Here is a 14385-nt window from a genome sequence, read left to right as displayed (position 1 = left end):
GCCCATGCCTATGTCCTGAATGGTATTGCGTAGGTTTTCTTCTAGGGTTTTTATGGTTTTAGGCTTTACATTTAAGTCTTTAATTCATCTTGAGTTAATTTTTGTATAAAGTGTAAGGAAGGGTCTGGTTTTAGTTTTCTGCATATAGCTAGCCAGTTTTCCCAGCACTATTTATTAAATAGGGAATCCTTCCCCCATTGCTTGTTTTTGTCAGGTTTGTTGAAGATCAGATGGTTGTAGATGTGTGGTGTTATTTCTGAGGCCTCTGTTCTGTTTCAAAAGAGGGGGTCCAGTTTTAGTTTTCTGCATATGGCTAGCCAGTTTTCCCAGCACTATTTATTAAATAGGGAATCCTTTCCCCATTGCTTTTTTTGTCAGATTTGTCAAAGATCAGATGGTTGTAGATGTGTGGTGGTATTTCTGAGGCCTCTGTTCTGTTCCATTGGTCCATATATCTGTTTTGGAAGCAGTACCATGCTGTTTTGGTTACTGTAGCCTTGCAGTATAGTTCAAATCCAGCAGCACATCAAAAAGCTTACCCACCATGATCAAGTTGGCTTCATTCCTGGGATGAAAGGCTGGTTCAACATATGCAAATCAATAAACGTAATCCATCACATAAACAGAACCAATGACAAAAACTATATGATTATCTCAATTGATAAGAAAAGACCTTTAATAAAATTCAACACCCCTTCATTCTAAAAACTCTCAATAAACTAAGTATTGGTGGAACATATCTCAAAGTAATAAGAGCTACTTAAAACAAACCTATAGCCAATGTCATACTGAATGGGCAAAAGGTGGAAGCATTCCTTTTGAAATCCGGCACAAGACGAGGATGCCCTCTCTCACCATTCCTATTCAACATAGTATTGGAAGTTCTGCCCAGAGCAATCAGGCAATAGAAAGAAATAAAGGATATTCAAATAGAAAGAGAGGAAGTCAAATTTTCTGTTTGAAAATGACATGATTGTATAGTTGGAAAACTCCATTATCTCAGCCCAAAAACTCGGTAAGCTGATAAGCAACTTCAGCAAAGTCTCAGGATACAAAATCAATGGGCAAAACTCACAAGAATTCCTATACACCAATAATAGACAAGCAGAGAGTCATATCATGAGAGAACTCCCTTTCACATGTGCTACCAAGAAAATAAAATACCTAGGAATACAACTTACAAGGAATGTGAAGGACCTCTTCAAGGAGAACCACAAACCAGTGCTCAAGGAAATAAGAGAGGACACAAACAAATGAAAAACATTCCATTATCTTGGATAAGAAGAATCAATATTGTGTAAACTGCCATACTGCCCAAAATAATTTATGGATTCAATGCCATTTCCATCAAGCTCCATTGACTTTCTACACAGAACTAGAAAAAAAATACCTTAAATATCATATGGAACCTAAAAGGAGCTTGTATAGCCAAGATAATCCTAAGCAAAAAGAACAAAGCTGGAGGCATCCTGTTAATTATCCCATTTCTAATCTCACCTATGTTTTTAAATCAGTGCAGAGAGGAGAGAGATGGAAAAGGAAAATGAACTACTGAATACTTGTCTTATGTATATTCTTTTTCTTTTTAAAAATATATGCTCTTTTACTCACAGGGAAGAAAAACTTTTGCTTTTGAATGTGGTTCAAGCTATTAAAGTTGGAACAGATTACATTGCAAAATTAGTTTCCTGCCTGAGAGACTATGTTACTACCCAGCATACCTGCTAGATATGCCATTACCTGCTAGGTACCTACAATGAGGATGAAGAGAAAGGTCCATGTTAGAGATAGGAGAAAAGAGGACAGAAATTGGGAAAGGAGAACCAATGGATAGATTGGAACATGCTTTGTACCTTTGATGACGGACTTAGTTGCAACCAGAAGCCAAAGTGTCTTAGAGAAGCAGCTTACAGAAAAATTGCACTTCAATACATGGACTTTTTTCTTAAAAATGGACTGAAGCAATTTGAGGAAGGTTTTTGGTATATCACTTAAAGTTTTTGAGCCTCAGCTTCTCCATCAATTAAATGCAGGTATGAAGATCTAGCTTTATAAAGTTTCTGTAAAGAGTAACATGTTGAACTTAAAAGAAAGTATCTCTGGCTCAGAGAATATGCAGAATAAATATTTATGTGTTCTTATTAATCCTCCTTAAAAGTGAGAAATTGAGGTCAAGATAAGTGAAATAACTCACCCAAGGTCACACAGTCAATTAGTGGCAGAACTGAGCCTAGAATCTAAATTTTTAAATGTATACATCTAAAGCTCTTTTATTGTAATAGCATACCTACAGTGATACCATAAGATTTATTGGCAGTTGGGCATGGTGGCTCATGCCTGTAATCCCAGCACTTTGGGAGGCCAAGGCAGGCAGATCACCTGAAGTCAGGAATTTGAGACCAGCCTGGCCAACATGGTGAAACCCAGCCTCTACCAAAAATACAAAAATTAGCCAGGCATGGTGGCAGGCACCTGTAATCCCAGCTACTCAGGAGGCTGAGGCAGGAGAATTGCTTGAACCCAGGAGGTGGAGGTTGCAGTGAGCAGAGATCGTGCCATTGCACCACTCCATCCTGGGCGACAAGAGTGAAACTTCATCCAAAAAAAAAAAAAGAAAACAGAGATTGAGATTTATTGGCCTGGAAAACAAGAACAGGCAATGAGTATTTCACCACAACTATCTTCCTGCTCAAAAAGCTCTAAACTAAGTATCTACTTTTGAGGGAAATATCAAGCCTCTTAGAGTTCTGCTGGAAAAACTTCGCAGAGGATAGATTCAAAGAAGGCCATTAAATTGCATAAAGGCAAGAAGCTAAATTAATAATCTCATGAAATTCCTTCAAGTTTTGAGTAAATATACTATGAGGTCTCTTTAAATGTACATTGTACAATGAATGGCTGGATTACCCAACTGGATTCTAGATTCTGCCAAAGCAATGCCAGGGGTTTATTGACTGTAATTGACTTAGTCATTCAGTCTTGATAACTATGGAAATGGGAACAGATTACAAGTGAGTTCTGTACTATTTTGAATTTTGATCCACCTCTGTATCACATGCTATTTCAGGATAAATGAGGGCATTACTTTAAACTCTGTCCACTTAAAGTTGTATCTTACTAAAGTGAGGTTTCCAGTGAATAATTCAGAAATTCTAGTCAGATTAAACTCAACTAATAAAATGGGAAATTCGAAGCAAAAGATTTTACTATTTTATTTTTATTATTTTATTGAGATTAAAAGTAACTTCAGAATTAAAATCATATCACTGAGAGAACATTTATTTTTATAAGGGATGAGAGAAGGATTGGAGAATGAGAAATGAGAAGAAAAGTGAATAGAAATGAATGCCTTTAGTCCCTGTTTGAATTTTTACTATAGATATGTGAAAGTTAACTAACAAACATTTATAATCTATTTAAAATACTTGATCATGTCAAAATATGAATTTCAGCTATTATCAAGATGTGGGCCAGGCACGTTGGCTCATGCCTGTAATCCCAGCACTTTAGGAGGCTGAGGTGGGTAAATCACTTGAGGTCAGGAGTTTGAGACCACCTGGCCCTGAGACCCCGTCTCTACTAAAAATAAAAATAAAAAAATAGCTGGGTGTGGTGATCCGTGCCTGTAATCCCAGCTACTTAGGAAACTGAGGCAGGGGAACCATTGGAACCCAAGAGGTGGAGGTTGCAGTGAGCCAAGATCACACCATTGCAATCCAGCCTGGGCGACAGAGTGAGGCACCACCTCAAAAAAAAAAAAAATGTGGGGGCTAATATCAGCAATAACTACATTCTACATTCACATTGCCAAATAATATACCAGTGAGTTAATATTAGAGATAGATTTAAATTTAACTATTGAAAGACAGGCCATTTATGTATTTATTCAGCATATGTTTACCAATCTCCTACACCAGGCTGTTCTAGATGCTAGTGATACATAAGTGAACGAAAGAGAAAAAATTTCCTGTCTCATAGTTTACAGTCTATGAGAGGAAGCAAACCAAAAATACAAGTAAACAAATTACATATTATATCAGAGAGTCAGTGATAAGTGCTCTCAAAAAATATTTGGTGGGAAGGGGGCTTAATGAAAGCCAAGGTGAGGGTGTTACTATTTTTAAAAAGATAGGCAGCGTAGGATTTAGTGAGAAAGAAGAAAGAATGAGCCATAAAATATCTGGAAGTAAGGAAAAGGGTTCAATCCAAGGGAGATGTGCAAAGGCTGTGAAGGAGGAGAGGTTTTGTGTATTCACAGGAGCCCGTATAACTGGAGCAGAGTGGGTGAGTGAGAAATCAGAGAGGTCACTGCAGCCCAAATTTAGAGTCTTGGCGGTCCCTGTGAGGGCTTGCCATTTCCTCTAGTAAATTGGAGAACCATTGCAAGACTTTGAGCAAAGTCTTGATTAGAGTTGATGTATGATTTAACACAATCCCATTCCTGAATAATTTCATTCTTTAAATTAGAAATCAGCTCTCTATTAGGTTCTTTCAGGCATCCAGAGGCATTTTTAAAAATCCCCACTGCATGAGGTCATCTGTGCATTGCTGTAAAGAAATACCTGAGACTGGGTAATTTCTAATGAAAAGAGGCTTAATTGGCTCGCAGTTCTACAGGCTTTACAGGAATCATGTTGCTGGCATCTGCTTATCTTCTAGGGAGGCCTCAGGAAGCTTACAGTAATGGCAGAAGGCAAAGGGGTAGCAAGCACATCACATGGCAAAAGCAGGAGCAAGAGAGAGAGAGAGAGTGGGGGTTACAGGTGCCACATGCTTTTAAACAACCAGATCTCTGTGAACTCAGAGCGAAAGTTCACTATCACCAAGGGGGTGGCCCAAGCCATTCATTAGGGATCCACCTCCACGATCCAAACACCTCAGGTCTCATCTTCAACTTTGGAGATTACGTCACGACATGAGATTTGGAGGGGACAAATATACAAACTACACTACTCACTTTTTAAATTGCCAATGTGTTTCTGAAAACTTTTTTAGTAACTACAATAGTTACAATGAGCTGCCTTAGTGTTCCAAAACAGTTTGCCTGAGAGCTAAGAACATTTGAGTAAATTTCACCATGCTAAGGCAAATGCAACATAGAAAACAACTAAAGCAATAATTTTTATTGGAAGAATTTTGCAAAGTTCTGTTCATGAATCTAATTGAAATGAAAAAGTTTGGGTAGATGTCTTTCAGTATTTGTTTTTTCCTCTGCTGAATCTTTTCTCCTTGTATATTATCACCAGAGTTCGCAATAAGAGGTTGGGTGTTAAAATAATAAAAATATGTTTTAATTTGAGTGTGTGATGGATCAAACATGAATCTGCAGTGGTCACTGTAATCTGTCCAGAATAATGTTTTATTTTATACTGTGTCAAATCTTAGATTCTTAGATTCATAAATTAAGTCAATGACTTAATTTCTCATTTCTCCAGCAAGCTTTTAGGGATGAATAAACTACTTAACAATAAGAGCCTCTAAGTAAGGGCAAAGCATGTTAAGAAGGTACCCTTGCTATTATGATGGACAGATGATGGAGAAGCAAGAGAAAGGAACAGAAAAGCCCCCTAGAAGGTCTAAGTCTTTCTTACTATGGTTGCTCTCTTCAGTGCACACACTTTGTTCAAATAGTTTTTAGACCCTAATCTTAATCCCTCATGGACTTAACCTTGAGAAATCAATGAAACCTTATGTATCTTCTGTCATATCTATTCTGAGGAAGAAAACTAATATCATACACTCTTCTATTTGAGGCCTGGCATTAAGCATTAAGAAAAGAAAAAAAAAGGACATTTAGTATTTTTGTCCACATACTCAATTTATAGGCATGTTATTAGTGTTGGTCTTCTAGAGTAAATTGAAGTATTTTACTGTAATTAAATTTATTCCAGTAAATAAATTTGTTATTTAACCACTTGACAACCTGAGAGTAACAAAACTTAACTGTGGGAATGACATATAGAGGATGTGTTTAAATTTGAAGGATCTATTTATTGATCATTGTTCAAATAAAATTATTTTCACTTGAGTAGATAAAGTCAAGAAGATTCAAATTACCAAGTAAGTTGAAATGTAATCAATTTTTGAAATTTACTTTTCACTCTCTGATGCCACTGGTTTCCAGTCCTATATAGCAGGGGTAAGTCAGCTCACTACATCTCTGTACTTGGTACGGGTTCGCTAGTAATGTGGTCTCTCAAGAGTTTTCTTTGTACTTGAATTGTACTTGAATAAGAGCTACTCATTGCTGATGCCTTCGTGGAATCTGATTCCTTTTTTTATTTCCCATAGCTGATTGGTATGGAATAGTCACCTGACTCAAGAGGAACTCATCTGTAGGCAGAACTGGGCCAATCAGGTTTTATCTCTCAAGAAATTCACCAAGTGACCTGAAGGAGATGGTAATAAACCCATGTTAAATGATGGAGTCATATGATACAGAAACACCCACATGTGAGGTTCTGCAAATGCTCTGGTCTGTGCCCTTCTTGAGTCCTGAGTTTGTTTTTTTTTTTTTTTTTTCATTAGAATCACTGACAACAGTGTCCTAAATATAAACTTCTTACTTGAAATGCAAGTTTAAGTAAATTTCTCTTCCTAATCTGTAAGATATGTGTCTTCCCTCCACAAAGGTTTTTTTTCTGAATCATGAAGTGAATGCCCAGCAGTCTAACAAATAATTTTTCTTGTCATTATTTTTTTATTATTAAATCCCAACTGTTCATAAAATTCAACTCTCTTTAGTTTGAACATGAGAACACTGGGTTGCCAGCTCAGAGTTGATGAATGATCTGAGGGTGGAAACATAAGTTTTCTGATCCCACATTAATGATTTTTTTCTAGCATTACTTTATCTCTTGCCATGAAAGATGTATCTCATTAAGTTTTTATTTAAGGCCATTTTGACCTTTTTTACCCTTAACTTTGGATTTTTTTAAGTTTAATATTTTCTTTCTCATCAGAAACCACCATCAGTCTGTTCCATATTCTCCTCATGGCCTGTTTTACTTCCTTATTCCTGAAAGTGTAAATCAAAGGATTGAGCAAGGGAGTTAAGATGGTATAAAATATTGCCGCCATTTTGTCAAGGGAAAAAGCAGATGGAGGTCGTGTATATACAAATATGCATGGGACAAAGAACAAAATCACAACAGCAATGTGAGATCCACAGGTGGAGAGAGCTTTCCAGCGCCCTTCAGAACTGTGTGTTCTCAGAGAGAGCAAGATGACAGCATAGGAGACAAGCAACAAGGAGAAGTTTATGATGCAGATAAACCCACTGTTGATGACCACCATGAGGCCAAAGATGTGAGTATCAGTGCAGGCAAGCTCCAGTAATGGGTACAAGTCACACATAAAGTGATTGATGACATTGGGGCCACAAAAGGGAAGCTGGAAAGTAAAAAGAATTTGTATCATGGAATGCAAGAGGCCCCCTGTCCAGGCTACCCCCATCAGAATGCCACAGAGCCTCCTGTTCATGATAGAAGAGTAATGCAAGGGCTTGCAAATGGCCACATAGCGATCATAGGCCATGGCTGTGAGGACAATCACCTCCACCCCAGCAAAGAAGTGTTCAGCAAAGAGCTGCATCATGCAGCCTTCAAAAGAGATGGTTTTTGTCACATAGAGGGAGTCTACAATCATCTTTGGGGTGATGACAGATGAGAAGCACACATCCAGCAAGGACAGGAAGCCCAAGAAGAAGTACATAGGAGACACCAGAAGAGCAGGGCTGCTGAGAATGGTTACTACAATTAGCATGTTGCCCCCAACAGTTGCAATGTAGACAAACAAAAATACAACAAATACTATTCCCTGAACATTTGGATTCTGTGAAAGTCCCAGGAGGACAAACTCAGTTACAAAGCTTTGGTTTTGCATGTTTCCCAAGGAAAAGATGAAAGCTCCAACAGGGATCATGTAGAGTCTGCAATTAGGACAAAGGAAAATTTGCTTCAGATCAATTTGTGGTATCATAGTCATTAACAAGTTGGTACATCCATATGCAAAATTATTGAGTGCTTCTGTTGTCATTGAGAACATAAATTAGAAATTATTGAAGGTAGTACTGAAATATCAGGCAGAATTGTGATAGAGATAATTTAAAGAATACTTGAAAGCAACAAGAGGTTCAATATGGGGGAAGGATATGTGGTAGAGAAGAGAAGAGAAAGAGTTTTCATATCAAGTGCCAGCTTTGATCATTTACTAGTGGCTTCCTGGAGTGAATTATTGAGAAGTATTCTGAAGTTACCTCTAAATTTTGAGAGAAGGAGCATTGTAACTTATTACTTATTTCTGCCATTGGCATCAAATGGGAGCAGGGATGACCAGCATCCCATTCCTAATCGGGAGACTGCTTTATCTGCAACTAGAAGAAAACAGCGTATAGTTCAAGAAGCACTTAAAAATGATGGCTGCTCTTCAAATATTTCTTTAAAAGTCTTAACTGAATTCATTCTTTACAAAAGAGAAAGATCTTTAGAAAAGTCTCTAGCCTGACATTTAAAACATAAAAAGTATGCACTAAGTGCGGAGTGTTTTCTTAAATCTGTCATTTTAAAATGAAAACAGAAGTTTATTATTATTATAAAAGTAATAATGCCTACAACAGAATGTTGTTATGATAACTAGTGAAACAATGGAAGGCTAAGGACCGACTGTCCTAGGGAATAGTCTGCATTAGGTCTTATTATTCCTATTTGATTGGTGGGAAACTCATGCTTAAAGAAGTTAAGTTTAAGCAAATAACAGACAATCTGGGATATTAACACAGAATCTCAGGCTCCAACACCCAATTCCTTTCCACTAGATCAGCAGGGAAAGGAGTGGGGATATTCCTTTTCCAGTAAGAACTTCAAAGTAGGAATGGCCTTTCTACAAACAAATTGGCATCAACCACATAAGTAAGGAAGATAAACAATATATTGAATATAAACCAGAATCTTGAGGCTTTATTAATTATTTTCCAATTATTTATATAATGTAATCAGGTCTAATGAAGTTTAATTCCTAAAAGAAGTGTATATTTCAACTTTATATGCATTATTGTGTAGCAGAGGTGTTTATATATAGCTTACCTGCTCATGTCTCAGGATTATGATGATGGTCAGATTTGAAAATGTGAAAATTTTACTTATAATAAAGTGCTCTTACCAATTGTATTTACTCACTTAAAAAGTCAGCCACCTTATCTACAAAAAGCTTTTTCATGAGTCATCTAGATAATTACTCTCCAACTTTTGACTTCATTTCCACAGGCAGACACAGCTTTAAAGGAAAATTCTGTCTTCACCTATATATATAATTGAAATGTGTTTTTCAATTACCATATATAAGTGTGTGTGTTTGAATATTTGTATATGTGTATATTTATATGTGTATACACCTTTGTTAAAAAATAGGTGAATAAAAAAGAATAAAGAGATTTATTTTGAGATTTAAATAAGCTGATTTTTATGAATGTCACTTGGAGTTAACAGAAACAATTTAAAATGTTAATAAAACTAACAAATATACAATTGTGTATGTTAATAAATGTTCTTTTGCTTATTTTAAAACAATCATTTCCATTATGTTTTCAGTTTCATTTGTAACCAGTGTCTGCACTAGGAATTCCATATACAGTTATAAGTTATCACCAAGAAAATATGAGCTGGAACAAACCTTATAAGGTTATTAGATAAGTCAATAACCATTTATTGCAAAGGAAAGCATGTCAGTAAATGATCCAACAGTGTTCAGCTTAGCCTAGAGCCAAAGTGGGAAATACGATGAAGTGAAATGAGTAAGAACTTCAGTTCCAGACTCATATAGACATAGGTTCAAATCCAAGCTCTCCTACTTGTTCTATGGCATGTTAGAACAAGTCACTTCAAATTCTTAACATTCTCAAAGCCTCAGCTTCCACTTCAGTAAATGGATATGATGTCTATCCATACATATCTTGTGAGTATAAGATAAAGCAATACACACAAAAGCACTGATGCAGTAAGAAGCAGAGAAGATCATGATGAGTGGTGAGAACAAGCCCTCAGAGCCATTGACACAGAGCAGAAATAACATTTTTACACTAATTTTTGCTTTACCAAGACCAAGGTGGTTTTACTCATCCTTTAACACATGGACACAGGAAGGGGAGCATCACACACCGGGGCCTGTTGTGGGGTGGGGGGAGTGGGGAGGGATAGCATTAGGAGATACACCTAATGTTAAATAACGAGTTAATGAGTGCAGCACACCAACATGGCACATGTATACATCTGTAACTAACCTGCACGTTGTGCACATGTATCCTAAAACTTAAAGTATAATAATCAAAAATTTTAAAAAAAGAAAATGTGCCACATATACACTATGGAATACTATGCAGCCATAAAAAAGGATGAGTTCATGTCGTTTGTAGGGACATGGATGAAACTGGAAACCATCATTCTCAGCAAACTATCACAAGGATAAAAAAACACTGTATGTTCTCACTTATAGGTGGGAAATGAACAATGAGAACACTTGGACACAGGAAGGGGGACATCACACACCGGGGCCTGTTGTGGGGTGGGGGGAGGGGGGAGGTATAGCATTAGGAGATATACCTAATGTAAATGACGAGTTAATGGGTGCAGCACACCAACATGGCACATGTATACGTATGTAACAAACATGCACGTTGTGCACATGTACCCTAGAACTTAAAGTATAATAAAAAAATTTTAAAAAGAGAAAAAAATAAAAATAAAAATAAATTTTGAAAAATGTTAAATATTTTATTTGGTCTGTCTCAGTGCAGAGATGATATTTTAAAATGCACAACACTTTTAAATGTCTTTAGTAATCCCTGAATAAAGTACTGTGGCCCCCATTCTGTCAAATATCCACTTCTATTTCAAATAGCTTCATTGTACATAGAAAACTTAATTGGGTTGGAGATGGAAAGAAAGACAAGGCTCTATATTAATCTAATAATTAAACAATTCTTAATCTCTCCACTTCCTTTAGCTGGGCTGTTCTAAGAAGAATAACATTTTAGAATTAAAATATTTATTAGATATAAAGAAACCAACCACTTATTTCAGATAAAAGGAATTTCCAAAATTAGTGTGGAACCTTTGACAATAGAAAGTATAGCATCTTCATAATGTATGATAACAAGATTTATGGTTTTAAATCATTTTAAAAGAGTCTTAAATGTGATGTGTTGTTTAAGATTGAATCCTAGAATAGAAAAAAGACAGGAGAAAAAATAGTCAAATATGAATAAACCTGGTGTTTAGTTAATAGTATATATCAACGTTCATTTCATAGTCTTCACAAATATTCCATAGTAGTGTAAGATGAAAATATTAAGGGAAACTAAGTGAGTAGTATACAGAAGCTCTCTATACTATCTCCACAACCTTTCTCTTAATCTAAAATTACTTCTAATGAAAAGTTAATTAAAAAGTAATTTTTTTCTGCTATTAAAAAGCTAGCAATCTCGGCTTCATCTACTAGCCATGTATCATGAACAAAGCGCTATGTTTCAGCATCCTCTGCTATAAAATAGGTAACAATACCTGAAGCTTCCTGATCCATGAAAGTCCAATAGACAGTTATTGTGAATGTACTTTGCAAAGTATAAATTAAAAGGAAGATATGAAATCTTTATGTCAACATTATTTTTAAGCAGCATCTACATACACAAAGTGAGCTGGAAAATTGAATCGATCATAAGAGTATAATACGTGTGTTCAAAATCATGCTATTTTTAAGTTACATCCATTCTAAAATTACAATAAAACTGCTTAATTCATGTCATCCTTTTGTAAAACATATTAGTAAACAGCTTCAGAATTATAAACATGTTTATTTTATTTATACTAGTAACCTCAACTCTAAGAACATATTCCAAAAGTGAAATGAGATGGGAAAGTTTTATAATAAAAGATGGTGCAATGTCATCTCAATTCTCAATGTGAAAATTGAGAAATATCTAAAATATACAATCATAGGAAGATATTCATCTAAATTAGACTATTTTATTTATAGCAAATTAATATCACATTTGCTATAAATAAAATACTAATTAATGACATGAGGACATAGAAGTTGAGGTATTTTTACAATATTTTAAGTGAGAAAACAGAAAAAATATAACTGCCAATTGGATAGATATTTTTAATATGATTTTATGATCTAGAAGGAAACATATAAAATGACAGAGACTCTATTTTCTCTTTATATCCTGTATTATTGTAAGAATATTTAAAATTAAACATCAAGTTTAAAACTCACGCAGCCATATTTTCCACCATCTAAACAGTTCAAAAAGGAGATGGAGCTTGGGGATAACTCATTTGCACACGTGAAACTAATAAGCTAACATAACATAGAATCAAATACTAAAAATTTCAAACTTCCTATACTTCCCATAAGTAGCCATATTATGGGCCCAGCCCTCTCCACCCTTTAGACATTTACTTTAATATCAATTTAAAATTCATATTGTCCTATAGGTAGTGGTTTATTTTGTTCATATTTCTCATAGAACATTCCGTGGTCTTTCCTTTCTTGATAACCACACACTTAATATGCTGGAGCCACCCCTGAGACTGCCCCAGGGCCCCTCACATCATGAACTGTGGTTGCTGGGCCATTTCTTGGGCTGTGACCTGAGGAAGTGGCCTCCTCATTCCCCTCTATACACATTGCCTACTATTTCCTTCCCATCAGTTTTAACAACAAAACTAATTCTATTTGTCCTGGAAATAATAGAATTCCTATTTCAAGTATGAAGTATATACAACATTCAAAACTATAAGAAGTATTAGTAGTAAGGTTATCATTACAAGTAACATTTTGTAGTTATAGTTCAAGCAGTAAATTTTAGAGACATTTATATGGACATATGAATGCATATTAGTCACATTTGCATACATTTTTCCAAATAAATATCGTTATGACGAAGAAGAACAAATCAAAATCCTATTTTTAACTATCCCCCCGTTAAGTTTCTTAAATCTACCACATTTTTGATCCAGGATTATTATTCAACAATGAAAAGTTTTTTTCCTGGCCTGTCTAGCTAAGCATGTTCCTTTCCCTAGCAATCTGGGAAATAATGCTCTCTTCAACTTTCAGAATTTCAGATCATTTCCTGTTTTCAGTGTTGCTCTGTTGATTTCCCTAAATGGTCCAACTTTTATACCATTACTTTCTGGAATTTCAAAGAAAAAAAAAACGTTTTCTTTTTCCACTCGTGTCCTTTCTCCTGTCTATTGGATGCCTGACCCTGCCTTTTTTCTTTTTCTTTCTTCTTTTTTTTGAGACAGAATTTCTCTTGTCTCCTAGGCTGGAGGGCAGTGGCACGATCTCAGCTTACTGAGACCTCCACCTCCCCTCCTGGGTTCAAGCATTTCTCCTGCCTCATCCTCCCGAGTAGCTGAAATTACAAGCACCCACCACCACACCTGGCTAATTTTTGTATTTTTAGTAGAGACGGGGGTTTGCCATGTTGGCCAGGCTGGTCTTGAACTCCTGACCCCAGGTGATCTGCCTGCCTCAGCCTCCCAAAGTGCTGAGATTACAGGCATGGGACACCATGCCTGGCTCTTTTTTTTTTTTTTTTTTTTTTCTGTTTTCTTAGTGATTTATCTCATTTCAAGGAGGAGACAAAGCCATGACAACTAGTTCTAAAGCAATTCACAGCTTCAGGCATTTAAATTTTCCTAAACAATTCAAAGGAGGGAACTTAAAGCTACTTATGACATGAAATGCACTTGGGAGAAGTGAGGGGGCCATAGTTAGAAGAATTTACTCTGTGGCTTGGGTCACGATTTTTCATCCTTGGTGTCCTTCTCAGGGTCATTTGTTACGGGATAATTGTGGAAATAGTGAATGTTTCACTCTATATCAGTAAATATAGTCAGTATCATTCTATATCAGTAAATATAATCAGTATTTAGTTCTGTAAATGATACAGTAGTACTTGAATTATCCATGTTACATCAGTTTTCTCTATACAGCCTCAGGAAATTCTACTCTTTAAAGCATCAGGAAAGTGGGAGCATTAGAGGATAAATGGTAATTATTTTATTAAACTTGAAGTAATTAGGTGCTTTGACCCTCCAAAAACCACCAGCTTTCATTTTGTTATAACAGCTGCTGTTTACTGGGTACCTATTATGTGTCAAGTGCCATCCTATGATCTCTGCATGTATTATTTTATTTGTTTCCACATTCTTCAAGCTTGCTAATATTATTGTCCTCATTAAATATGAGGAGTCAGAGAATCAGAAAGGCTATGTAACTGCCCAAGTTTACAATTATTAAGTGTAGGCTCATGCATGGCATTAAAATTTGTATCCTGACCACAACACCCACACTTTAAAGCACTACAACATAACT

General features: G+C 35.9%; 1 protein-coding gene across 1 annotated transcript; it reads right to left on the bottom strand.

Moving 5' to 3' along the window:
• Nucleotides 1-6036: 6036 nt before the first annotated feature.
• Nucleotides 6037-7884, bottom strand: LOC100993555 (olfactory receptor 4C15). The gene has a single exon (XM_003811933.4). It carries the CDS (start codon nucleotides 7882-7884, stop codon nucleotides 6919-6921), a length of 966 nt encoding a protein of 321 aa, XP_003811981.2. The 3' UTR covers nucleotides 6037-6918.
• Nucleotides 7885-14385: the final 6501 nt, after the last annotated feature.

This window comes from Pan paniscus, chromosome 9 (assembly GCF_029289425.2).
Source record: "Pan paniscus chromosome 9, NHGRI_mPanPan1-v2.0_pri, whole genome shotgun sequence".
Taxonomy (NCBI): domain Eukaryota; kingdom Metazoa; phylum Chordata; class Mammalia; order Primates; family Hominidae; genus Pan; species Pan paniscus.
This window is presented reverse-complemented; position numbering and strand designations above follow the sequence as displayed.

Bases quoted from the DNA above. Each gene is read 5' to 3' on its own strand.
- LOC100993555 (XM_003811933.4), bottom strand. From the start codon at position 7,884: ATGCAAAACCAAAGCTTTGTAACTGAGTTTGTCCTCCTGGGACTTTCA.